General features: G+C 43.5%; 1 protein-coding gene across 1 annotated transcript; it reads left to right on the plus strand.

Moving 5' to 3' along the window:
- The first annotated feature begins 8,748 nt into the window (after positions 1-8,748).
- Positions 8,749-11,021, plus strand: SCG2 (secretogranin II). The gene has a single exon (XM_016199221.2). It carries the CDS (start codon positions 8,749-8,751, stop codon positions 10,585-10,587), a length of 1,839 nt encoding a protein of 612 aa, XP_016054707.2. The 3' UTR covers positions 10,588-11,021.
- The last annotated feature ends 16,652 nt before the right edge of the window (positions 11,022-27,673 follow it).

Raw genomic sequence — 27,673 nt, forward strand, 5'->3', positions numbered from 1 at the left:
AAAACATCAATGATAAGGGAGAAACATCATTGATTGGCTGCCTCCTGCACACCCCCCTCTGGGGATGGAGCCTGCAACCCAGATATGTGCCTTGACCGGGAATTGAACTGCAATCTCCTTGGTCCTAGGATGATGCTCAGCCACTGAGCCATGCTGGCTGGGCTTGGGCCTGCCTTCTTACCTATAACTCTGTGGTCTTCACACCTTGGTGTCCATTAGAACCACCTGGCAGGGTTTTAGGGCCCCATTGCCAGAGATTCTGATTCAGGAGATTTAGGTGGGGCCTGAGAATGTGTATTGTTATCAAGTCCCATGGTGATGCTGATGCCGCTGACCTGAGACCACGCTCTGAGAGTCACTGCTCTAATGTGTTCTCAACGCCACTCACCTGTAGGATATCTTTCTTTCTTTTTTTTTTTTTCAGTGTCAAAGTAATTAAATGATTTCACTTGTTTCTGGACTTTGAACAAAAAATTCCAAGAAGGAAATTACCTGTGATATGGAATGCGGACACAGTGGCTAGATTTGGGGGAGAAGGTATCAGGTTGGGGAGTCTTTTTTCAGCTCCCCACCTCATATTATATATGCAAATGCCCTGCCTCCAGAAGTGATCCTTTCATTCTACCAAAACAGCACTCGTGGAAGTCATCTGGTGAGTCCATGGGAGCCCTGTACACAAAATGCTAAACTTAACCACAAAGATGCTTAACTTTGACCTTGAAGATTTTCCTACATCTCCCTGGGCTTCTGATAAAAAGGAGAGGAAGAAGTGTGTAGTTGGGTCATTTCCAATCAGGAAATATCCTTATTGAATATTGGAAACGTGAATACTGAAAACATTGATCCACAAAACAAGTATGCCCGAAGAATCTGAAAGACTGAGACATTCAGCATTGTTCTAAGCAAAGCAACTCACTCTTAGTGCACAAACCTTCTCCTCCCAAAACCCACTGAGGGAGCAGCTGCTCAAACATGCATAGTATTGGATTAAGAGAATGGTACTTTCTTTCCCTCCGAGCGCCAGATGGTTCTAGAATCCAAAGGCCATGGAGAAGAGAGCCTAAGCTTATTTGGTTTAAGTTGTTTTCACTGAGGGTTTATGAGAAAGGTCATATTTTAGTACCTAGCAGACAAGTGCAGAAATAACTATGCAGCTAACTTCTATTTCACACAGAAAAGAGGCTCAGTGTTCCAGAATTAGAAGGGGCCTTAAATGTTATCTAGTCCATCTAAGGCCACCAGTAATGTGGTCCACTGATAGAAGTAAAAACAAAAGCTCATGGGGAAAACAGCAGCAACTTAACTGTACCTTGAAAAGGCCATGTTTCTCCTGTGCCCTGTCACAATTTACCCAAATTTATACCTCACTCCTCACTAAAAATCTTTGTTGTAAGAAAAACATTACAAAGAGTAAACAAATACTGGGAATTCTAAATGGCTTGTTTTACTTCAAGTGCAACTTCAAATTTTAGCTCAAATATCAGGAAAATGTTTTTCAAAATGAGAAGAAATAGAAATATACAGAGCGCTCCTCTAGTGAAAGAAAATTTTCCTTAGGAACCCCCCCCCCCAAAAAAAAAACTAAACATAATTTACTAGCAGTGCCTAGAATTCAAATGAATGAATTCACTTGCATGAGGACAAGTCGAAGGGTTAAAAAATTTCCAGGAGTATGTGGAGCTTTGACAGTAAGAATGAGAACCTGTTAATTCAGTTCAATCCAACTGAATAGATTGTGTTGGTCAATATTTTTTGCCAGCGGTTATGACCAGGGTACAGGGCTAGGCGTGAGGATACCGTGGTAGAAAACCGAGTTCCTGCCTCCAAGTGGATTCTGCCTGGGAAACTCAGTAAAGTATTAAATTAAATGTACCCAGCTTCTGATTTATATGTTCTCTGAACAGCAATTTGGCAGGCTCTGCCTTGCAGGGGAAGTGGAAAAACATGTCATTCCTTTCTGATAGTGAGCTTAAGAAAAAGTCATCTTACGATGTGAACATCTATTACCTTAAAAAGTGTCCTATCATTAAAAGAGAGGAATTTAAGTAAATTTTGGAAGCGATGCACCAGGGAGGTAAAGAGTTAACGAGGAGGGTAAAGAAGGAAACTGAAAAGAAGGGGAGGAAGGCAGGCAGGTGAGGAATGGGCAGTGAAAAGTAGCCCGGGCCTTGGGGGCCGGTGCAGCCCTGCCCCCGCGAATGCTGGGGGACCTCAGGTCCTGGTTCTGCAGGTTGGACTCCTCCATGAGAGCCTTGTCTTCCAAGGAGGAGAAGTGGGGGGGGGGGGGGAGTTAGATACAGAAGAAGGAGATGGGGAAACAGGAGAAAGAAGACGCGTTGGCCCTCTGGGTCTATATAAATTGAAACAAAATGAGAAGTGTAATGGAGTAGAAGAGAGATACGTTTTAAGTTGAAGGATCACTAAGGTAGAAGATTGCTTTTACAAACGATACAAAAAAATAAAAATAAAAATGTGGTCCAAATGAAATATGAAACTGTGTAACAAAGAACAAAGTGATCAAGATTTAAGGAAATCCAATCATAAAAACAAATTAGTTCATTTTAATTACTTAGATTTAAATTGTTAGTGATTAGCTTGATCTTCAAAGCTCCATGGTAGGGATGCAAGCTAATTTAGTAAAAAACCATTGTCATACACAGTACATAATTATTTTGAAAATGTCCAAGATATAGAGCTTTGCTTCTTGGAAGCAATGATAGTTTGCAATTTAGACCTAACAGAAAATTAAATTTTTGTAAGGAACACTTAAAATAATCGTATCTTAGGCTTAATGATAAAAGGATTTATAGGTTATCTTTAATATATTATACATGCTCTAAAAGATTTCACATCAATGAAAAGGTTTCTTTTTCTCTGTATATATTGCACTTTAACGTCTCCACATAGATATATATTAGAGAAAATAGTTCTCTTTAGAACAAATAACTACTGGCTAAAATTAATGGCTTCTAGAGATATATTAAGCATAACTCATTGAAAAATCTATAAAACACAGGCCACTAGAGAATAGAATTTTCCAAATTCAATAACTACTCTCTTGTTTGGAAGATATTTTAATATGCCCCATAGCATCAAGAAAGTTATTTAATGTTGGCTTTTGTTTTCCAATTTTGCTGCCTCAGATAAAAGTCTGGGCCTACGCTATTGGGGTGCAGTGACCAGAAAAAGCAATTTGGGACAACCCCTGAGGATTTTTGTCAAAGTGATGACATTCTAGACATGGACCTTTAATTATTGGATCCATGCTATATTCATTTCTGCATTTCTATCACCTAGCAGTGTACCTGGATCATAATCTTTATTATTGAAATACTTCTGGAAGGAACTAAGGTCAAACCTACTTCTACCAATTATAAGTGAGGGAACACTGGCCAACTTACTTATTTCTGAGTTTCAGTTTTTTCATCTGCAAAAGAGAGATAAAAATAGCTACCCATTAGAGTTGTCCTGAGGCTTAAATTAGGTTGCTGAAATTCCAGGTACCATGCTTGGAACATAATGGAACCCAATGAGTGATAAGCATTTATCATAGTATCTTACAGTAGACAGGAATTCGGCTACCCACATACGGCTCATGGCTCTATCGACCCCTGTAGCTGGTGGAGCCAGTCCATCCAGCAGCCGCCTCCTGCCATCCCAATTCAACCTGGAGGTTTTGAATTAAGTTTTATATGGATTTGGGGAAGATTAAGACACTCTCAGGAAAGAGGCTGACTTTGGAATCTTAGAAGGAACACAGTTTCTGGCCCTTGCCAAAAAAGTTCAGTTCCACGTATGTGAATTAACCAGGTCAAGAGTGACTTTCTTGAGAGCTGTTGAGACCTATGCTGAACCGACTCAGCTCTTTAAGAGTAACCTTGTGGAATGTTCTGAGGCTGAGATGATACTGTTAGCTCAACTGGCCACACAGAACTCCTGGAAAACAAATTAAGTCAAACTCACTGTGGCCTTTATCAAAATTTAAGAAAATCTTATCACGTGTGTAGAGATAACAAAGATATCAGCAAATGAACTGGTGTCATTGAAGTGGTGCTTGGGAAATGGCGTTTACTAAGGCCTCTTCGATCTAGAACTTGACCGTGCTCTAAAAGCCCATCATGAAACATAAGATTATTGGGTGAACTGGCCATAGGCCTCCAGCCAGAGGCTGGATGAGTTCCATGTCAATCCACAGAGGGTCTCTCAGCCGTTTAGGGAAATCAAATATCTTCCCCAGGAGAGCAAAGAGAGAGAATCAAGGGCCACTTTTCCCAAGATTTTTTCCCTAAGGTTTAAAACTATTCCTATTTCCTTGAGGAGTTCAAAGGTACTGTGGTTTATCTCTCATAGTTAGATATCATTTTAATAAAACCTGGTAATGAAAAATCTCACTTCAGGGTTCTTTTCCCAGGAGGCTTCCCCCCTCTTACCCCCACCCCCCACTCAATTTTTGCTCCTGAATTTCTACATTGAACCAAGTAGCTCTCCACAATGCTTCCCAAATACTGCTGGCTAACCTCTTTCTTAGTGCTTTCCAATTTATATCAAAATAATCTGCTTGCCTGTCATCTCCATTAAATTAAAGCATCCTCAAAAACAATATATATATATATATATATATGTATCATCATATATCTTTATATATCATTCATCTTTGTATCAGTCACTTAGTAGTCATTGCAATTTACTGAATGAATAAATCAGTGGCTGATTATTTATTAACAGAGATATAAAGGGATCTATCATATAACGAGATTCCTTTGCATACTTAAAGTATATTTCAAATTATATCATTTTTAGAAACTCAAATCTTTAATACAATAAAGTTAAAATTTATACTTATATAAATAATTAAAACAGATAATCAGCACAGCAACGCTCATGAATTGCAAATCTGAGAGGCTGGGAGTTGACTAATATATTATTGCCTGGATCAGTCACATTTTTGGAAGGTATTCAATTCATCAGGTTGAACAGAAGGAAAATATTTATAGCCCAACTTCCCCTCGACTGCAAGTGAATTCTAATTGCATACGTCACAATTTTTTTGTAACCGAAATAATTATTTTTCTTAATGGAAGTGTTTTCATTAACACCCAGCCGTTGAGCTTCCATTTCTGAGATAAGATATTATAAACCATTGCAACAGATTCACGTGAGGATTTTCACCTGCCCTCCCTGAAGCCTTAGGACTGCCCGCTTCCAAATGAGATCGCAACCCTAAAGCAAAACCCTGTCATTAGAGCCTAAAAGTTTACTCTCATTTCAAAAAGAGAAAACTTTTTTTAAAATTTTATTCACATTAACATAAATGTAAAAGCAACGCTGCGCGTGGTCATAATAAGAAAGCAAGCTTGGCATCCGTGCTGCGGCTCCCGCTCCCCTGAAGCCCCCAGGGAACCCCAACGCCGTGGCTTCGCGGCCAGGGAGGAGAAGGCGCCGCCTCGCCTGTAAAACTTGCTCACAGCGACGCGAGGACCCCGTGTCCCCGCCGCTGGGACCGGGCGGCGGGCGGAGCGCTCGCTTTCCCAGGGAAACTGCGCGCAGGGTTTTACTTCCAGCCTCAAAGGTTTTGATGAAAGACAACTGCAGTTTTTGCCACAAAAAGACAGGTGGCGTAAGCATGCAGTATTTTCTCTCTCTTTTTTTTTTTGGTAAAATATACATATAAAGTGATGATTTTCTCTCTCGGGCGCTCGGGCTGGGCTGGGGCTCGCACGGTGACGTCAGCGGCCCGCGGCCGCCCGGCGCCTATAAGGGGCGGGGAGCTGTCCGGGTGCTGAACCGGCCGAGCCCTCCGCAGGCCCGCGAGCAGCAGGTAAGACCGCGCTTCTCTTCATTTGCTGCAAAGTTCCAAGCTGCTTTTCTGCCCGTCGTTCCTAGCTGAGGAGAAAAGGTCGCCAGGGGGGCTTGTATCTGTAGAATAACTGAATTGCAACCTGCTGCTCAGCAGCCGGTGCAAGGACACGGTCTGCGTAGATGCGACTGAGTCTATGGTCTGCACCGCTCGCCGTTGGATATTTATTAACCACAATGTTATTTAGTCATGACCAGCGTGAAAAAGTTAAGAATGTTAGTATCGATACACATATGAATGCAAAATTAACCAAGCTTGATATTTTGTGGCTTTCCTTAATTTGCTGTTCCCCCCCCCAAGAATCAGATACAAAGCCAGAGATACAATTTATAGGCTTATTATTTTTAACAGTAGGTTTCCAATGACGCAGAGTTTGTTAAAGACATTCGTAATAAATTTTAGCAACCAATTTTGGACCTGTTTTTTTCTTTGACATTTACCTTGCAAGAGCTCAAAATCGACTACGTAAGATTATTTTCTGAATTGGATTACTCTGAAAGGGCTTACATTATGATTTCTTAATTTTAGTCCCAGGAAAGTAAAATTAGAATGATCTCGAACACAGGCGTCTTCCTTTAATCAGAGTGAAATATTATCTTGGGTTATAGGTTGGATATGACCATCAATTAGAGAGAGAGAGTAATTTTGCATGCATGAGGAAAACATCCATAACTGTATAAACTATTACTGTTATGCTTTGATTGAAAAAGGTTGTACGATATTTTGTTAAAGATTTTGAATGTGCCAAATGTGCTTTTTTTCTGTATCCTAACTAGTTGAATTGCTTGAATTACATATATCCACCTGTATTTGTCCATGTTCCAGTTGAATTTCAATAGAAAATACATTTTAACTTATGAGACTTTAGTTTAAACCCTATATAAGATATTAGAGCTGCTGAAACCATCTTTGTTACTTAGAAGAGCTGCTACCTGAGAAAGAAATCCCTTGAGTCTTACTCAAAGGCAATAATAACTATGTGATCCAAACTGAACAGTATAAATGACCAAAGGGTAGAGCTTGTTAGGCTGTGGTTTAAATAACTGCATTGAGAATTCTGCCCCAACTTCACAGCAAAGCCCACCTATAAGGCAATGATTTTAAAGACAAGCACAAAATTCATATGTTAAGAATACTTCAGGATAATGATTTAAAAGAAAATGAGTTCTCTGAGATTCTTAAAATTACTGTTTCAAATGATAATGCTGAAAATAGATTACCAAGGCTAAGTTAATTCTGAAATAATATAGGGAGCAATGCATAATGTGTTTTTTATTTAGACCTAAGAATTTGTGAATAAAATTTCTTTTAGTAAACATTGATTCATAGTAAGTATCTTAGAAGTTTCCTCTGACGTGCCTTTAGAGATTTTCCTTTCAGTAAATTAAGTAGCAGGGTTAATGAGAATTATTTTAATAAATATGTGCATCAGTGCTAAAGAAATTTCTATGACTATCACTATTTGGGGGCTTTAAAAATTATTTAAATGCCGATATGATCTAGTAAACAATATTTTCTACAGTTGATATCTAAGCTAACAGAAAACTGTACTCACGTTGTTTATATATCACAAAGCATGATCCAGATAAGATATCATGAACAAACCCATCAACTTCCTTTACATTTATCTCATTTGCAGCAAAATTGGAAGCATGAACATAGATTTTCAATGTTAGCAATGCCAAATGTAAAACATTTAAGAACTGTAGCATTTGTTAATTCATATGTGAGATAATAAGGCAGTGCAGAAAAAAAAATGAATGAAGACTTTTAAGTAGGAAGACTTCAACACATTGTCTGTACGTATCCAAACTGGGAGTTACATAGTGGTTATTTTAAGATACTTTAACTGTATGAGTCATTTAAGATTTCACAGGTCCAGACCAAAATAGACACAGACATAAGTCAAGCTGAATCTAAACACGCACATGTTCAGAAATAGACTGGTTAAGTAGACTTATGTTCTCTCGGTAGCATCTGTTATTATTTACTATACACTCTGAGGAAAAATATAACTGCAATTGCAAGACAGTGACAATAAAATTATTAGAAGAAATATGGAGCACAGATAATTTAAAACAGTTTGATTTATTATTTTCATATGTTTACACAAAAAGAAGCTTCACTGGGTTAGCCTCCTAGCTCCGACCTGAGGAAACACATGCTGTGGAGCTGATTAAGGTATACACCCTTCCAAAACTGATAGCTGGATTTGGGTGACAGAGTGAGAGTAAGTGATTTCTGAAAAATGCATGTGAGTGGGACCCATCCACAAGGTAATTCAGTATGATTGACATTAACATGCTGTATCAATTTATCATATGTAATAATATTATTGCTGCTATATTTCTACAACAAAATTAGATGGGCAATTTAGGAACTAAACCACATGTTTTTTTCATACAACCTTAAGGAGATTATTTTGTGTGTGTGTGTGTGTGTGTGTGTGTGTGTGTGTGTGCATGTGGACACACATGTTTTAAATTAAGCCAATTATCCTTTTTGCCAATGATTTCAATAAGAATGCTGTACAAGAAAACTCAAAGGCATCTTGGAAAGTCTTTATTAAAAAGAAACAGTGCCTACTAAGAACAAACTATGTGTTTTGTAATTTAAAAATAAAATAAAATTAGAGAAACACCATATCAGAGTATATCATGCAAATTTGATGCAAATGGGCAACAATTTTGCTAGATTCCTGCGGTTAGCTTGTGAGGACCATGAAAGACATAATTTTGGATTTTAAAAACAGTCATCCTAAGCTTAATGTGAAGTAATCTCTGCTATGTTCCCCCCCCCCCCAATGGTCAATTATGTGTTTGCCATCGCGTCTTCTAGTCTGCTTTATTTGTGTTAACTCCTATTTCCATTTTTAAGGACATCTTTCGAACATGGCAGAAGCTCAGACTCACTGGCTTGGAGCAGCCCTGTCTCTCATCCCTTTAATTTTCCTCATCTCTGGGGCCGAAGCAGCTTCATTTCAGCGAAACCAGCTGCTACAGAAAGAACCAGACCTCAGGCTGGAGAACGTCCAAAGGTTTCCCAGTCCTGAGATGATCAGGGCCTTGGAGTACATAGAAAAGCTCCGACAGCAAGCTCACAAAGAGGAAAGCAGCCCCGACTACAACTCCTACCAAGGCGTCTCCGCTCCCCTTCAGCAGAAAGAAAACGGGGATGAAAGTTCGAGGGATTCCCTGAGCGAAGACGAGTGGCTGAGAATCGTCCTTGAAGCCCTGAGGCAGGCCGAACATGAGCCCCCGTCTGCACCAAACGAAAACAAGCCCTATGCCCTGAATGCGGAGAACTTCCCAGCCGACGCGGCCGATGACTACGACACTCAGCAGTGGCCGGAGAGAAAGCTCAAGCACGGCCGATTCCCTCCGCTGTACGAAGACACTTCCCGGGACAACCCCTTCAAGCGCACAAATGAGATCGTGGAGGAGCAGTACACCCCCCAAAGCCTTGCCACGCTGGAGTCTGTGTTCCAGGAGCTGGGGAAGCTGGCGGGACCCAACACCAGGAAGCGCGACAGGACCGAGGACGAACACAAGCTTTACGCGGACGATGACGATGACATCTACAAGGCCAACAACATCGCCTACGAGGACGTGGTTGGGGGGGAAGACTGGAGCCCGGCGGAGGAAAAACTGGAGAGTCAGACCCAGGAGGAGGCGAAGGACAGCAAAGAGCGCGTAGAAAAAACCGAACAGGCCAACGAGGAAACGAAGCGCTCGGGGCAGCTGGGCCTCCAGGATGATCCCCGCAAAGAGAGGAAAGACCAGCTCTCCGAGGATGCCTCCAAAGTCGTCGCCTACCTGAAGAGGCTGGTGAGTGCCGCGGGGGGTGCGAGGGCGCAGAGCGGGCCGAATGGCGAGAGAGCAGCCAGGCTTTTTGAGAAGCCCCTTGATTCTCAGTCTATTTATCAGCTGATTGAAATTTCCAGGAATTTACAGATACCCCCTGAAGACTTAATCGACATGCTCAGAACAGGAGAGAAGCCAAACGGATCAGTGGAACCGGAGCCCGACCTTGACCTTCCCGTTGACCTAGATGACATCTCAGAGGCTGACTTAGACGGCCCGGATATATTCGAAAATAAGATGCTCTCCAAGAATGGCTACCCCAAAATACCTGGCCATGCTGGGACGGAGGCCCTGCCCGATGGACTCACTGTTGAGGACATTTTGAGCCTTTTAGGGATGGAGGGTGCTGCAAATCAAAGGCCCCCGTATTCGCCCAGTCAGTATAACCGAGAGAAGGTTCTGCCCAGGCTCCCCTACGGTCCTGGACGATCGAGAGCAAACCAGCTGTCCAAAGGGGCCTGGATGCCAGATGTTGAAAACAGGCCAATGGCATATGAAAACCTGAATGACAAAGATCAGGAGTTAGGAGAGTACTTGGCCAGGATGCTAGTTAAATACCCTGAGATCATGAGCTCGGCCCAGATGAAGCGAGCTCCCGGCCAGGTCTCGGCCGAAGAGGAGCTGCAGGGAGAGGACCAGGCGGAGCAGGCCGTCAAGGAACACGCCAATCCCGGGGGCCCTCAGGAGACTGACAAGGCGGCCTCGGTGAGCAAAAGGCTCCCCGTGGGGCCCCCGAAGAGTGAGAATCCTCCAAGCAGACAGTACTTGGATGAAGACCTGCTGATGAAAGTGCTGGAGCACCTCAACCAAGAAAAGGCAGAAAAGGGAAGGGAGCACATTACTAAGAGAGCAATGGAAAATATGTAAGAGGCTTTCATTAAACGCCCTGCTTTCACTCCTGCCCCAAGAAAACCCCAACATTTCTCTTTCGTGTGTTGACCTCTATCCTGTTAACACTGTAATATCTTTCAACCACGTGCGGACAGACGTCTCCCTTACGCTGGAGTGTCTGCTTCACTCACGCCGCGTTGTTCTCTTGTGTATTGATAGGTGTAAATGTTACGATTTCTGGATTAAAAAAAGTAATTATACCCCTTATTTAAGAAAGATACCTATGATCGTGTTTCACAGTGTATCTAATGGTCGTGGCATTGTGGATGCTCCCATATGATAAAGTGTCTTATAATTCTCTGGAAAGTTTTTAATATTTATTGAATTATTTTGTTATTGTCTGTAGTGTTTCGTGGAGTACTGAAGCAAAAAAAAAATAATAAAACATTATAAATGTATAGTTTTATTTACACGGCCTTTTCAATGTGTGCTTTATTTTTGATTAATAAATGTTATTTCTGCCCAACTGTGGACTCTTCATTCTGGAAACCAGAGGCAATGGTTACAGAGCAAGCAGTGTGGAGCCCAAAGAGAAAACTGTCCCCTTCCACAGCCAACCCGGGCGAGACGTCGTGAGTCCTGCGTATAAGGCCGTGGTACAGGCTTGTAGGATGCAGCACTCTACCAGCCCGCCACCTAAGGCTTGCCTAAGGCTTTTCTCATGTATGTATAACGTATGGAATGAGCCTTTTGTTTTCCTGTTTATATCTTTTTCCTTTGATTTACATGCGTAAAAGCATTTAAGTCTTCCATACACATAACCGACACTGAAAAAAAAGAGCTGTGTATGGGGCAATCAGAAATGACTGTAGACTTAGAAGCAACCTGCCTATTCCAGGTCACCTTGGTCTCCAGAACACAAGGCTTCTGCCTCTTTTGTATGATTCCAGAGGGGTGGAAAGGCCTTCAGAGTGACTGTCAGCTAAGTGAATGGGCCGGGCACCGTGAGAACACCAGCTGCTGCTCTCGGGCCTTAGTGCCAGAGAGGATCCCAAGTGAGGTGGGCAGCACCTAACTGTCACACTGGGCGTCACTTCAGGGGGCAGGGAAGATATCGGCATCCTAACACATCAGCAGGAAATCAGCAGCAGCAGCAAGAAAAGATACAGAGCAAGGAAATGACAATGGTCATTTAAAAAAACAACCGCCAAGGAAATAAAGAATCGTCAGTATTTATTGCATGCCTTTTGTGCACTGGGCATTATACCAAATACTTTACACACTTTTACTTCATTTGGCCTCTACTATCCCACAGTCAAGGGCCTTTTATTTCCATTTTACATCAGGAAAAACAAAACTCAGAAGGGTTATATAACTTTCCCAAAGTGTCAGCTGACAAAGCCTGTGTTCTTAACCACTTCACTACGCTGCCTCTCTGGGAGGCGCCCCTCCCCTGAGGCTTGGGACTTCGGGGGTGGGGTGGGGAGGGGCTCATGAGGTCTCAGTAGGGCCACTTTCAAGTGAGGGCATGTGTGTGCGTCTGTGCGTGTGTGTGTGTGTGTGTATGTGTGTCTCGGGTGGAGAGGGGAGGCCATCCTTGAATAACTTGAGGGAAAAACACTGGATGTAGGTTTTTCCTGCTTCATAATTTTGCCCTGACTCTTTTCTGTCCAATTATTATACAATTTTATGAAATCCAATACTCTGTAGTTGGAAGAGACCTTAGAGGTGAATTATGTCTACAGCGTTTCTAATATGTGGCCTTTACTCAGATACTTCCATGGGAGAGAGTTACTGCCCCACGAGGCAGCAGAGTGACTTGAGAGGGCCAGGACATTTGCGAAGCTTCAGGTTCAGGTGCAGATTTACATGTCATGCGGTGCGGATGTGCACACCGCCTTCTGCCCATTGTATGTTCTCTCCCACCTCCCGCTCCATGCAGCAGGCCACTCCTAGGACACGGACTCCCACGTGCGACTGTTTCCATGCAAGCCCTTAACAGACGTGAGAACCTGGCCCATCTCCAGCCAACAGAAGTGACCCTCCTGACAGGTTAGGAAGTGAGAGCAGGTGACAGACACAACACAGCTGGTGCGGGTCCAGGCTGGGACTGATACCCAGATCAGGGGGATGCGGGACCTCATGCTCAGTCTGCTACGACGCAAAGTGGTGCTTTTCTCGTCAAGTCTCAGTGAGACCAGAAATTCCACGATTCTCTCACGATAACATTTCAGGCACCAGGACTGGCAGCTGGGGGATGTTTAATTCGAGACATATATTCTCTGCCCGACTTCTCTCAGACAGCAGCCAGCAAGCATCTTTGCCTTTTTCGCAGCACCACTCACTACATCTCCAGCTACTGAGTCATCAGGCATATTTATTTCTGATCCAAAGTGGTTTTTTTCCACAAGTACATGGCTCACTAGCATAAGAAATAAAGCTCTAAGTACCATTCAAAGATGTGGGTGAAAAACTAGTTGGAATTAGGGCAACACTGCCCCTTTGCCTGCCCAGAAGTCTTTCAGCAGAAGTCACGGAGTAGCTGGAGCCCTCCAAGCAGGGGCCCTCCGCAGGCTACCCCCGGGAGGAGGGAGGAACTGCTCGCACACCAAGCCTGCACCCCTGCAGGAGCCAGGCCTCCATCAGAGTCAGATAAGAGCCTGGCACTCTGTATGAGCTTGGCAAGACCCCGACCGACCCAGCCTTCCCTCTCGTCCATACTCAGCCTCCCCTCCTTACCTGCCTTGGGGACAGTTAGGACTAAACCGGTTGTACCCTTTATAACAAGGCTTCCAAGTCATCCCTCCTTTCCCACACTCAAGGCCCCCCTTTTGACCCCCCGTTCCTGCTCTTTCCCATATTCTACAGCCTACTTGGGTTCTGCCATCAGCAAGGCCCCTGGATCCTCAGTCTCCTCTGTAATATTCCCTTCACCTTGCTCCGAGGGAAACCTCTCTCTCTCCTGAAGTTGCTGCCTCCCCTGGAACTCTCTTCCTTGCTCCTTTTTGCTGCTTTGGGGACACTTTTTTTTCTTTCAACTTTTCTTTTGAGGGGAGGTGGTATGCGAACACAGCTTTATTACTCTTGAGGATTACCTTAGATGCAAGCGAAAGTAAAACCAAGTCAAATGAGATGCCTCAAGAACGTAAACAGAGGTTCACAAAGTCCAAGTAAAGGACAAGCCAAAATGTTGGGCATCTGGAACGGCTGGAGTAGCGGTCTTTTTTAAAAATTGCAACACACTGGGCATGTAACGCTGTAAACGTAAGGTGTCCACTGTATGGATTTGCTGCTTTGAATCTCCTGCCGTCACCCAGGGCCCGCCCATTACCTCTCCCTGGCGCGGTGTCTATGGCCCTGGTCACCTCCCCTCGTGGGTTAGAAACAGTAGCTTCTGCTCACTGTCACTTTTCTGTTGCCTGATGCTTGTCAATTTCAATATCCAGGAAAATGGCCTTTCGGGCACTTTCCAGGCTGGTCACTTGCATTGTTATGCCCTTGACCTTTTTCTTACTAGTAAGTGCAACCTACCCTACATCTAAATCTAAACATTTCACTCTACCAACCACCCTCCTTGTCTCCAGTGTACTTCTTCCTCTAGTGCCTTTGTTCCAATAAACCCCCACGCCCACCGAAAATGTAATCCATGGATCGATCATCTTACCGCTCTCTCCCATTCCCTATATTTTTCACCTCCCGCCTAGAGAAGCTTAAATTTCATACGTGTCATTACAATCGCTCCTTTGTAAACATTCTTAACCCCCTTGGGTCTCTCATGTTTCTTTTTTTTCCCCTTTGAATGAATTTATTGGGGCGACACTGGTTAACAAAATTACACAGGCTTCAGGCGCACAGTCCCACAACACATCCTCTGTATACGGTATTGTGTGCTCACCACCTCAAGTCAGGCCTCCTTCCATCACCATTTATGCCCCATGCCCTCCTCCCCTCTCCTCCTCCCCCTCTCCTGGGCAATCCCTTTTTCTCAATCCCTCCACCCCCCACCCAGTACCCCAACCCCTCACCCCCCGACACCTGTCTACCTGCTCTCTCTCCATGCATCTGCCTTTATTTTGCTTGTTAGTTCATTTTGTTCCTTAGAGTGAAATCATGTGGCACCTGTCTCTCTCTGACCGGCTCATTTCCCTTAGCATTTTCCCTAGAATTCTAGTGAAGTCCAATTCTCCACCCACGCGTACCTCCTCTCCCACAACTGAACATAGTAGGAAAACACACCCTGACCGATTGATTTCACTTTATTGATGCTCAGGGACTTCAAGTGGCCCCTAATACCCTCCTGGAATCCTGTATACCCCCAGCTGCTCAGTCTCTCTCCCCTAGATAGCATCGTAATTTCCCTTCTGCCAGCAAATATCTAATCCCATCTCCACGGTCCACACTCTCATGTGATTATATTGCTTCATGTTTGACTGAGAAAAATAAAGAACCTGAGGAGAAGGCCCTCAGGCTCCCATGTTCATTTTTACCTACCTGCTGCATTTGGGGCGATACAGTCCCTGCTCCCTTTCCTTGTGGGTAACTGGCCTGGGTTTCCGCCTTTATTAAGCCCCCCACTCGTGCGCTCAGTCCTGCCTTCTTGTTTGCTGGAGCACATCCTTTTAGTAATTCTCCCATTCACTGTGCAGCAACTTCTGTCGTTGTCCTAGATCATCCCCATCAGCCTACAAATAGTTTGCAATTTTTTTCATCTGCAAACCCCACAAAACAAACAAAAACCTCCTCTAATCCCATTTTCCCTTACACCTACTGCCCTGTCTCTTCCCTCTCAGAAAAACTCTTTAAAGAGTTATGTAAAACTTACCCAAATTCTCCCCTTACGTTCTCAATCAGGTTTTTACCCCCACCTCTTCACAGAAAGGGATCTTGTTGAGGTCAGCGATGACCTCCACACTGCTAAATCTGACGGCCATTCCAAGTCCTTATCTTATTTGACTTAGCAGCACTTGACAATGTGATCACTATTTCCCCTGTAGAGACCTTCCTTGCTTGGTGTACAGGTCACCACACATGCCGGGCTCTCCCTCTACCTCACTGGCCACTCTTTCTCAGTATCCTTTGCTGTCCCTTTCCATCTCCCCAACCTCTGAACATTGGAGATCAGAGCTCAGACTTTGAAAGCTGTCAGCTGGTGGCAACTGGGCCAAGATATTTTTTCAATTCCACTTGTGCATGATCAGAAGGGCCTAGGCCATGGTTAGGCATGCCTCTAAGATGCAGTAGTTTTCTAGCATGACAAAATTATAGTAATTTTGGCATTTTTATTAATATAGAAGAGAATTATAGTTATTTTACCCCCATAGAACAAAATGATTACTGTTATTATAAAGGGAATGGAGATTAGCCACATGCTGATATAAGTTATGCCAGCCCAAATACGTAGCTACTACAGCTAAAGCTATTTATGGGGCAACTATTATTCTTGACTGTTGGAGGTCTAGGAAGCCCTGTGAGTTTTGATCAGGGAACTTCTGAGGAGTGAAAAGAGCCAGAGACTGAAAAGCCAGTGGAGTTTTCCTGGAAGTTTAAGCCTTTTGATTTGGAACAAAGATGGCAATTTGTTTGCAAGTGTTCACATGGTATTTACCTTCCAGAACGTTTATTGTAGCAATTATCAGCAAGTTTTCCTGGAAAGCCAAAGCCACAGGTGTATTTATAATTAATTTCCATATCATTTACATATGCTTATATCCATTCTGTTTTCTATTCTCTGGGTATTTTCAAGTAAGAATGTATTGCTGACACCTTGAGGTTTGTTATGTAATCAGACTCTCTTTTCCCCCCTTGAAGCCCTTTAATTAAGTCACTGTCATTGACATGACTTCTGGACAGTGCAGGGGGACAGCGGTAATGGGGTGAAAGGACTGGGTGAAGGGTGGCCTGTGAAGTCTGTGCTAAGTAAGCCATAATGATGAAATAGTCACATTGCTAATCGCTGCTGCTCCAGCACATATTTATATTTTGAAGTCTTTGCTTCCTGAGCCTGAAGGGCTCTTCCGATGTTTTCGTCATTCCTAGGGGCTGAGGGCACCAGCTGCTTCTTCCCCTGGCTTTCACAGTGATTTTCTTTTACTTTCACTGCAATATTTGGGTCTCTTGGTCTTGCCATATAGTGATGGCTAGTCTCGTTGACCCGTCCGCCTCGCCTGTTGAACGGTAAGCTCTGAAGTCAGGGACCTGCTCTGGACAGCCCCTCACCATCCCCTGCAGTGGCCAGCCTGTGCCTCTTCCACGTGAGCTGCTCAATGCACGTGTGTTGAATGGGTGAGCAATGCCATCATACCTTTCCCTTTGCGGCTTCATGCTTTATGGAATCTGTGCATGTACTTTCTGTAACCTCAGCTCAATTTAATAGAAGCAAAGTGCCTGCTGTGCATCCCCCGGCGTTGTCTGAGCTCTTTCATCTGGGTGTTTTTGGAACATCTGCAATCTCAAGGTGGTGCCATGGTTTATGCTTTAAAGAATATCTAACTTAATGTTTGCCTTAATTTGAGTTTGAATCCAACCCTAGACTCCCACACTGGCATTCCTTTTCAACTAGAAATTTTCTAACCCTGAGATCTAGAAATACTTAAGAGCTTGATGTTTTAATTAACAATTAAATCTTTACTCAGGTATTATGCGGTGAGTTTGGGACGGCCACATAGTACTTTAACTTAGCCTTTCTAATGTTGGCTGGCATATCAATTCCTGTATCACAGCTCAAACAGCATTCAGATTTCAACTCCAGAAATTCGCCTGACCTCATGGAACATTCACTTGGAGAAGAGGCTTTAAGGCCAATAAAACAAACAAAACAAAACCAAGTAAAATCCTGGCTTTGCTATTTATTAGATTAGGCACTTACTCTAGCTGGATCTGAGGTATTTTTTTGTGAGGACTCAACAATACTGTGCATGTGGTTTCAAAGTGCCCACAACTAAGTAGTTGCTAAACATAAGGTAGAATTTCCCAATCAATTAATCAACAGCTACCGACCATTTGCAATGTGCAAATCTCAGCACAGGACATTATGTAGAGAGAGGACATAAGAAATTCATATAATGTATTTGCGTAAAATTAGAGCACCTTGTGAAGGCACTTAGGCCTCATGAGCAAACAGGATTATTTCTCATGCTGCAGTTATTTTGAGAAAGTGGCTGGTGATGAGACAAGTTCTGATCTCATCTGTTATGGGCTCTGATTTAGCCGGGGCCATTTCCCAGGAACTGGAGTGTTCAGAAGTCTGTAGGTGGGATGAACCAATACTTCTGGTTTATTTTAAGCTTAAAATCCCAATTTATGCTCAAGTTACCCAAACATGGGCAGAGAAAACGGACAAGATCAAGCTCCAATTTCATATGATTGCCCTTTGTTCCCAGTGCCCAAAGCCTATCTTTTTAAAAAGACAGAATGAAGACTTTAATTTTGATTTTATTTGTTCTCTACATTTTAATAATGATGCAATGACAAATTAACCTTTACAGACCTAACATGAATATTTAATAACCACGACGTTTTAAAAATTCTACAGAGATTTTAAAAGAAACAGCAGAATTTCTCCCTAGTCTTCCCACTTGTAGGCATTGCACAGAGAACTGACTAAAGAATAAACAAAGCTTAGGAACCCCTCCCCTTTCACCCTTAGAGATAATCCCACAATTCTACTGGTTCTGAACCAACAGGTTGCTATGGCAGCCAGAGAGCCAGGCTTATTGCATTTATCCCTTATGCAATGTAACATCAGAGGCGCAGGAGACGTTTCAAAATTCATGAGACTGGTGAAAGCAATTTTGTGCTTTAACCTTCAGCTTCCTGCATCTTTAAGAAAAGAGAAATAAGAAGGCACGATGCCAACCTGAGCCTCTTTGGGGGTTCAACACCCTTTCCAGGCTGCTGGATGGAGCGAGCCAGGATCTGTGCATTTGATTTATTGTATGTAACATTTGTTCCTCATAAGACTCATATTATTAAAGGAAAGTTACATGCAACAGCAAAAAATAAACGAGAAGAGTTTCTAATTTTGTGTTTTATATTTCTATTCACTTCCAGTAAGAGACGACATAAGGTTTACCTTACCCCTCCCTGTATCCTAGCCTGGTGTTTTCTCTTACTTCTTAATGTGCACTTGGATCCCCCAGAGATCTTGTTAAAATGCAGATTCTGGGTCAGTGGCTCTGGGGTGGAGCCTGAGACTGTGCGTTCCTAACAAAGCCTTGGGCGAGGCGATGGGGTTGGTCTTTCTAGTTTGAGTAGCAAGGCCCAGGAGCATATTGTTTTTTGGTGCGACGGGGGAGAGTGCGATGTATTGCTGCAACCCTATTACTCGTTGACCCTATAATTAATCTGGGGCAATTCAGACACAAATAGATTTTCTTTGGCATCCCTGGGTTTCCTATTTTCTGACCCTTATTTTCCTGGTCCTCTCTCTGGCTTCCACTGGTTCCTGACCCAGTAGCTTCTCCACTCAGCTGTTATTTTCTTCCTCTGAGAACAGTGGGTGAGGAATCAGAAGACCTGAGTCCTGGTCACAATTAACTGTGGATATCAGAAAATGTTTCCCTGGCTCTGGGCTCAGTTTCCTCATTTGTCAAAACAGTCAGGGACCAGATAGGCTCACCCACTTCAGCACAAGTATTTGTGGGTCTGCGAGTGCCTCGTCTATGAGGACGCTGCTGTCGTTTTATACTGTTAATTCCCCCTCCGGAGGATTGCCCTGGATTTGCACTTCTCTCTACTGGTGGAGTGGGAGGCTGACAGCCCTGACGATGGGCGGGCGGCCCCGATAGCAAATACGAGCTGAGTGGGGGCGGATGCCCTTCCTAGTGTCCCTGAACTTTCAGTAGACAAGTTGCCTCTTCTCCAGGAGAAGCAACTAACGGTTTTGGATGGGATCAAGAAAACAGGGAACAATTCTACTGGTTTTTGTTTGTTTGGTTTTTGAGGGATAGCATCATGGGAGGTTTTTTTCCTTTAAAAATAATAGGAAGGCCATGGGTGAGCAGATACAAATGTCCCGAGGGCACATATTTGTGGTTCTGAAATAACGTCCTGACCCTGTGAAAACATATGTATTGATTGTAAAAGGAAAAAATAGGTGACTCAGGAAATGTTCAAAAGTTCACAGAATTGATTTATCCAATCACACACTCTGCAAGCTGAACATATCCTCTGTCTCCAATCCCCCCTACCTCATTTTGATAAGCAACTTCCTGGAATCAATGGGGACAAATAATTCTTCCAGAGGTGGCAATGAGAAGAAAATGGGGTTGTTCAACCTGAAGAGATGTTACTTTGCAAAGGAAATAAACAAGGAGTTTTTCTTTCTTTCCCCACCTGTCAGCCTTATCTGCACTCCCCAGGTGATGCCACGACCACTTAGGTGTGAGCAGTGAGATTCAGGAAGTTGCCCGACTCCCTTTGGTGAGGACTGAGGTCAATGAGAAACTTCAGAAATGATAGGTTTGGTGAACCCAAAGTCCATGTGGGAAACAGAGACTAAACCATTCAGCCACAGAGTGCTTAGAAAGTTACCGGGACATTCTTCCTATGGTGGTTCCGATGTCGGAGACTCACAGGGAGGCGAAGGGAGGCCTCAACCCAGTGACAGGTGCAAGTTTATGTCGCTGCACAAGGAAGAATTCAAGAGTGAGACCCAGGCTGGGCATGTCTCAGCAGTTGAGCATCAACTTAGGATCCAGGAGATCACGGTTTGATTCTGGGTCCGGTCACATGCCCAGGTTGTGGGCTCGATCCCCAGTCAGGGTTGTGCAGGAGGCAGCCGATCAATGACTCTCTCATCATTGATGTTTCTCTCTCTCTCCCTCTCCCTTCCTCTCTCTGAAATCAATAAAGATATAGTTAAAAAAACAAAACAAAACAAAAGAGTGAGACAGGGAGTCAGCAAAGCACAAAGATTTTATTGAAGTGAAAGTGCCCACTCAGAGAGGGAGTGAAGGCCGACTGGAGGTGTCAGTTGCCCTGAAGGGTTTTGGGAGCTAAGCTTATATTTTGGGTCAGTGGGGTGGGGAATTCGCAAAGGGGTGGATCTGGGCAGCGCTGAGGCCTGAGGAGGGAAGGCTTCACCTTCCCAAAAGGAGGGGGAGTTTTTTCCTCCTTTGGTCCTTTCTGGATCTGCCACTGCATCAGTGCGTGACGGGTCCCGGCATCTCCGCAATGCTAATGATATTATAATGGCACTGTAATTGGCTATAGGTTACCTTTCGGTCTGGGTGCCCGGCCCAGCTGGATAGAAGTGGACCTTGTTTTTCTCTGCGGTTTTCCTTCACAAGTTTCTTTCCTCTTGGAAGCCAGGGAGGGTAGGAGGAGGGGCCTTCTGCCTCTACCTAGCTATCCTCCTCGGTTTTATAATTTATTGTATGTTGCAAGTCAACAACTGTTTATTTATGTTGTTTGATCATTTTTTTAAAAAATTCTCAATAAACCTTTAAAACAAAAATGACAAGAGTGCATGCTTAATAATAAATTAGGTGCAAGCTTTCTATTTTTCAAGAAAGTTGATAATACACTTGTAATTTGTTCAGAGTGTTGCCCCCGTTTGTCATCCATCAGGGGAATTCTAGCAATGAGACTGACCCTAAGAAAACCAGGAAAGACACATCTTCTGAAGTAGCGTCAGCAATGATTTCAAAAATATGTAATTATTTTGTGGAAACTATGCCCAAAGGCAATGGTTTAATGCGTCGCTGTATAGGATTTAGTTACATATTGTGACTGTTCATTTAGATCAAGTTACTACATCTGTAAATTACCTTAACTCATTTTGATTCATAGTAATAGCTGTTAATGCATTAGCTCCACAAACCAAAGGAATCGGCAAAGAAACCATGCCAGTTTAACATATGCTATTAGGTATTTTGATAGAAAATTAATTAATTTAATTCCAGTATCTTTGTCATTTTTGATGCCTTTGTTCCCCTGGTGCCTTTTAAAAGACACTTCCCTCACTGTTATTTTCATGGATTTTTAGGAGAGAGCAGAGTTGCACACGTAGTTTCCAGAGCGAGGAGGCCTAGTTTTGAAAGTGGCACAGTGTCCCCTCGGCCTCATTGTCTTGGTCGAAGCCAGGCATGGAGCCAGACCAAATTAGAGCTGTGGGGAGGCTCCGTATTTTGATGGAAGGGCCTGTCCAGTCCCATTGCAAAGGGACTTAGATATAGATATAGAGAAGGCAATAACTGTGGCCATCTTATTGAACCTTTCCTCTTGAAAGTTATACCCGCAAATACTAGAGATTCTGTCATAGCCTAGGGAAGCCTGATCCTCTGTGACTTTAACAGATTATTAGGTGTCCTCCTTACATCCAATTTGACTAGGCTTCAAACCATCCTCTGTAATCTGAATTAACCTAACCTGAAAATGTCACTCCACTGCTTTCAGGTTTTTAGTAATTCCTCATAACCTATGAGATAGCATCCAGGTTAATCTTGGCATTGAAAGTGCTTCCCGGTCTTGCACTTGTCTCTGTTTCCAGAATTTTCTTCTGCCGCACTCCCAAATGCTTCTTTGGGCTAAAGCTTATTGTCCGAGTTGTAACTCTCCAAATATGTTATGATTATTTCTTACTCTACGGGGACTTTACAAATACTGCCCTGTTGCCTGGAAAAAATTCCCTCACTACCCCCAAATCTTCTCTCCATAAAATGTTCGGTTTGGCAAATACCTCTTTATAGAAATGAGAGCACAGGGAGAGAAGTTCCACTCGGTGCTTATTTAGGCTTTAAGTCTGTTTCTAAGGGTCCTGTTTTTCCATACTAAATAGTTTAAAAGTAGTATGTAATGAACACCTTTTCCATTCCAGCTACTACATCAGAAGCATTTGCTGTTTATTGCCAATCAAAAGAGACAGAGCAAACTATTTGGGAAACGCTTACTTCAAAGGCATGAGAGTATCTCATAAGAATGGGCAATGTAAAGATGTGATGACGTCAATTTAGGACACGCAGGAGCATGGCCAGGATTCCTTAGGGTTCCAAGGAGATGCCTTTGGGCTCCCATTGGGACCCCAAGGGGCCAACCAGCTGACTTCACGAAACTTAATATCGTTCTGTTCTCATTGCTCTCCCACTTTGAGCAGAACATACGACCTATTTTTTCCCTGTAGAAACTTGGTTCCCCAGTGCAAAATGATTTTCACTTATCACCAAACTGAATTAAAGTGATGTTGGCAAAAAAGTGATTTATTTTTCTCTATTCCAGATTGTCAACCAGAGGAAAATTAGATTTCTGTGGACTTAGATAGTGGAAAGAGGGAAAATACTCTGGCCAATTCATTTCATCTTCTTACTTAATTCTCAGTTTCTTTCTTGTGAAATAGAAAAAAATATCCTGGCTATTCCACAGGTATATTGTAGGTGCAAGCAGAGCTAATAAATATGAAAATGCTTTATAAAAAATGTTATGTCATTATAGTTTATTATCAGTTATTATTTACATGGTGACAATTCAAATTTCTAAAATCTTTCATAAAACATTGACATTTGAAGGGTATATCAATCCTAGAAAACATCGATCTGATCTTTTTTTTTATTTTTTATTTTTATGATCTGATCATTTTTAACTTCCATCTGGCAAGGTATGAAAATTTCTCTTCAGCTTTCAAAAGGGTTGACCAGGTGTTTTTTTAATTTTTTAATTTTTTTTTGTGCTCAAACTGAACTGTAATTTGGACATTTACATTTTTTAAATGATTTTCTTCCTTCAGTTTTAGCAGCGCACAACCCAGCTACCTACCTGCCATATCCTAAGTCAACAGGTTTCTGATTTGTAACTTGGGTCTGTGACATGAGGTAATGGAAAATAAAGGCCGCTTGGGCACGAGGACTCCCAGGAGAAGAAAGGAAATCTATCTGCAAAACTCTTATGATATGGATGTCGGTGTTCGCCCTTGTAGTTTAGGGTTAAGTGATTCCCACTCCATTACTCCTCTCTCAGGTTTTGAAAATTTAATCCCTTAAAGGATCAGATTGTCTGGATTACTGCCTTCCCTTTGACATCATTTGGATTCTTCAGTAATGATTCCAGTGACTTCTAGAATGCCAGCAGACTTCTATAATCTCTGATTATACCTATTTTTCCTGGGGATTTCAGAAAGTCAAAGATGGTCCAGACATATCACTCACAGAGCCAATACTCTGGGATGTTTACAGAAGAGCCTCAAGGAGAGAGAACAAAAGGTTTTCAGGGTTTCGTAGCTCCCCCCACCCTTTGAAATGACAAAGGAAATAAAGAGGTGTGCGATTCGCCCGGCTAGGCAAGACCGCACCTAAGTGCTTTTACCTGTCCACCTGACCACCACAGCAGCATAGGAAAACCTCTCAAATCCATTAAAAACCATAATTCAGGCATTGTGTATTTACTAGGAACACATATGTGAAAAAAAATAATTTTTAAAAACTGCATTAAATTGGTTTTTTAGCCAAATCAGTCATGTAAATCAAGCCCTTGGGTATCAGTCTAGTTAATAATTTTCAAGCTAAACTTACAAGTTTGTCCCAATTTGTTCAGTTTATCTGTAAGTGAGGACTTTACGGGTATAGGCCACTTTTATTAGTAAGGTGTTTTCCTGAGCATTCATTCAGCACCAAATCCTGCAATTGTATAAAGACTGTATTCTAATTTTTAGCTTCCAGGACAATCTTTAGGTGGTACCCACGATATGTCAGAACGAATAGCCTACCTCCTAAAGCAGAATATCTGAGATGGGAGTCCAAATAGTTAGAACCCTTCAAGCATGAGAATTTCCTTTTTAATGAAATGTATTGAGGTGACATTGATTAGTATAACTATAGGTTTCACGTATACTATTCTATAACACATCATCTGTATATTGCATTAATTGTTTACCAACCAAAGTCAAATCTTCTGTCACCATACATTTGACCTCCTTTACTCTTTACTATTAGCAGATATCACTGAGAGTCACCCCCCAAGACCATCTGTTAAATTATTTGTTCATGGATTAAGTCAGCAAATATGAACAGTCTGGGTCGTGGCAGGAACCGTTGATTGCAAGAGATAGAACTGTGACCCAGGCACAGTCCAGGCCAATGGGCATTTGTAAAGCCTTTATAATGCAAGCTGGTGAGTGATACAGCAGTGGTGGGTATTAGAGGGGCACAGTGGAGCGATGTTGACCCTAGTCTTGGGTCTCATGATAAGCCTCCTGAAAATGTGACAATAAGGAATATCTAAGTCAAGTCAATAACAGTATAATCTGGGTGATGGGGAGGAAGGGAAAAGTGTAGCTACATGTGTAAAGTCCTAAATTAAGAGAGAGTATGTCACATATTTAGACTTTGAAAGAAATCCAGTATGCTTGGAACATAGTACTGGTGAGGTAAGTGTTGGCAGTGGTGAGAAATGAAGCTGGAGAGTTGGCAGCGTTGGATGAAGGGCCGCTTTTCAGCCGGCTGCTTTCTGACTTTTATTCTGAGGGCAACAGGGAGCAGCACAGCTTAGGGGTGCTGATCGTCCTTTCTGTGCCCCGCATGTCTAAGCACTGCTGGGAAGTCTAATCATGTAGAAGAATATCTGTTCTGTGGCCCCTGAAGAGCCTTTAAGGTTGCTGGGATGATAGAAGAAACAGACAAAATAATTAGTGAACAATTTCAAGTATTACAATGTGGGTCGAACCACCAAGAGTTGCACTGTAGGTAAAGTCAAAGAGGGGGAGGTCGGTGGGGCCGACAGGTGGGACATACATACTTAGAAAGTCATACCGAATGAATTTCCAGTCTGAGAAATTGGTATCCTCTAAATGTTTTGGTCAGTGTAAAACATCATACGGTATCTGACCATTTTCAGTTTTAATGGTTGATCAACCAACACCTGTAACTACTCTCTATAACTAGTCTAACCAGCTTGGATTTTGTGAAGTGTTAAAACATCTTTTCAGTGTTTTCAGTTCTCGTTGCCTTTCTATAGAGGTGTATACAGATAACACAGTTGAAACGTAATTGAATTGGGGTTGAACTCTTAGCCCCGGCTGGGGTGAAGGGCACAGAGTTTGGAGCCTGCATGTTAGGAAAGCAGCTGCTGAGAGCCTCGTTACGCCCATTTGTCTTTTTTTCCCCCCGATTCACCACATTTCAATACTATTTTTAAGCCTTTGATTCAACAGAAGCTATTTTCTGATCAAGTTAGTCTTCATTCCACACTGTGTGACTCCCTAATAAAACAGAATATAAAGAAAGTAATTAATCAAAGCCGCAGAGGATGCCTGGAATGCCCCCAGCCCTGGGCACAATGCAGAGGCGGCCCTTCCAGTAAGAGGGTGATCGCTTATGGAAAGCGCGTGCTCCCCCATCCTTAAATTATTCTGTGCTGTTCAATAAAAAATCACCAAATTGACTTCTGTGCAATTACTCCAAAAAATTGTTCCATTAGAGGACATTCCCATAAGCCCTTACTCAACTGCGTATTTCCTTTTAATCTATTATTTTTGAAGAGGACCTGAGGCTAAATCTCATTTCAAAGATGCTCCATGGTTTGCCTTCAATGGGTATTTGGTTTCTTATAATCAGTCTGAATATTACCCCATTGTTTCATTTATGTTTTTGTCTTCATGTATAATTTCTTGTTTTTTCCCTAAGAAATGTCAATACCTAATTCTGCTTGACCTCTGAAACTTTTGTGGTTTTTTTTTTCACTTGTGTTAGCAAATGATCTGAAATTACTGGAATTGCTGAACATAACTCTAATGATATTTTGAGTTCATAAGCAGCCTGACTCGTTAATGAGACCTTCTTAGGAAAGGTTATTACGGCCAGTTTGCTTATGAATTCATCATCTTAACATAGGTCAAAGAATTATATATTGGCAAAAAACTCAGTTTGCATCACGTACTCAATATTACTAATTCTAAAGTAGGGGTGAGTTTGTATGTCTTTAGGGGGAAGAGACCCAAGAGTCAACTCCTTTCCTTCCATATCTGGGAGGTAATTTGTGCTCACAAGAACCGAAAGCCAACAAGAGCCTCTATAAATGGGCTGGCAAGTCTCTCGTTCACCCAAGTGCAGAGTCTCTGGTTGTATTAAGAAAAGATGGTCCACCTTCCCGACTTCCACTTCAGATTGAAGAGAGCCAGCCAAACGGCGCAGGGACAGCCTGATTTACTCACCAGTTTAAGGATAGAGAAGTGGAGAGGAGGGGGAGGGAGGGAGAGAGGGGAGGGAGGGAGAGAGAGAGGAGGGAGGGAGAGAGATGAGGGAGGGAGGGGGAGAGAGGAGGGAGGGAGGGAGAGAGAGGAGGGAGGGAGAGAGAGAGGAGGGAGGGAGAGAGAGGAGGGAGGGAGAGAGAGAGGAGGGAGGGAGGGAGAGGAGGGAGGGAGAGAGAGAGGAGGGAGGGAGGGAGAGAGGAGGGAGGGAGGGAGAGAGAGGAGGGAGGGAGGGAGAGAGGAGGGAGGGAGGGGGAGAGAGGAGGGAGGGAGGGGGAGAGAGGAGGGAGGGAGGGAGAGAGGAGGGAGGGAGAGGGGAGGGAGGGAGAGAGAGGGGAGGGAGGGAGAGAGAGAGGAGGGAGGGAGGGGGAGAGAGGAGGGAGGGAGAGAGAGAGGAGGGAGGGAGGGAGAGGAGGGAGGGAGGGAGAGAGGAGGGAGGGAGAGAGAGAGGAGGGAGGGAGGGAGAGGAGGGAGGGAGGGAGAGAGGAGGGAGGGAGAGAGAGAGGAGGGAGGGAGGGAGAGAGAGAGGAGGGAGGGAGAGAGAGAGGAGGGAGGGAGAGAGAGAGGAGGGAGGGAGAGAGAGAGGAGGGAGGGAGAGAGAGAGGAGGGAGGGAGAGAGAGAGGAGGGAGGGAGAGAGAGAGGAGGGAGGGAGGGGGAGAGAGGAGGGAGGGAGGGGGAGAGAGGAGGGAGGGAGAGAGAGAGGAGGGAGGGAGAGAGAGAGGAGGGAGGGAGAGAGAGAGGAGGGAGGGAGAGAGAGAGGAGGGAGGGAGGGAGAGAGGAGGGAGGGAGAGAGAGGAGGGAGGGAGGGAGAGAGGAGGGAGGGAGAGAGAGAGGAGGGAGGGAGAGAGAGGAGGGAGGGAGAGAGAGAGGAGGGAGGGGGAGAGAGGAGGGAGGGAGAGAGAGAGGAGGGAGGGAGAGAGAGGAGGGAGGGAGAGAGAGGAGGGAGG

This window comes from Miniopterus natalensis, chromosome 8 (genome assembly GCF_054644295.1).
Source record: "Miniopterus natalensis isolate mMinNat1 chromosome 8, mMinNat1.hap1, whole genome shotgun sequence".
Taxonomy (NCBI): Eukaryota; Metazoa; Chordata; class Mammalia; order Chiroptera; family Miniopteridae; genus Miniopterus; species Miniopterus natalensis.

Coding starts and splice junctions, on each gene's coding strand:
- SCG2 (XM_016199221.2), top strand. CDS start 8,749: ATGGCAGAAGCTCAGACTCACTGGCTTGGAGCAGCCCTGTCTCTCATC.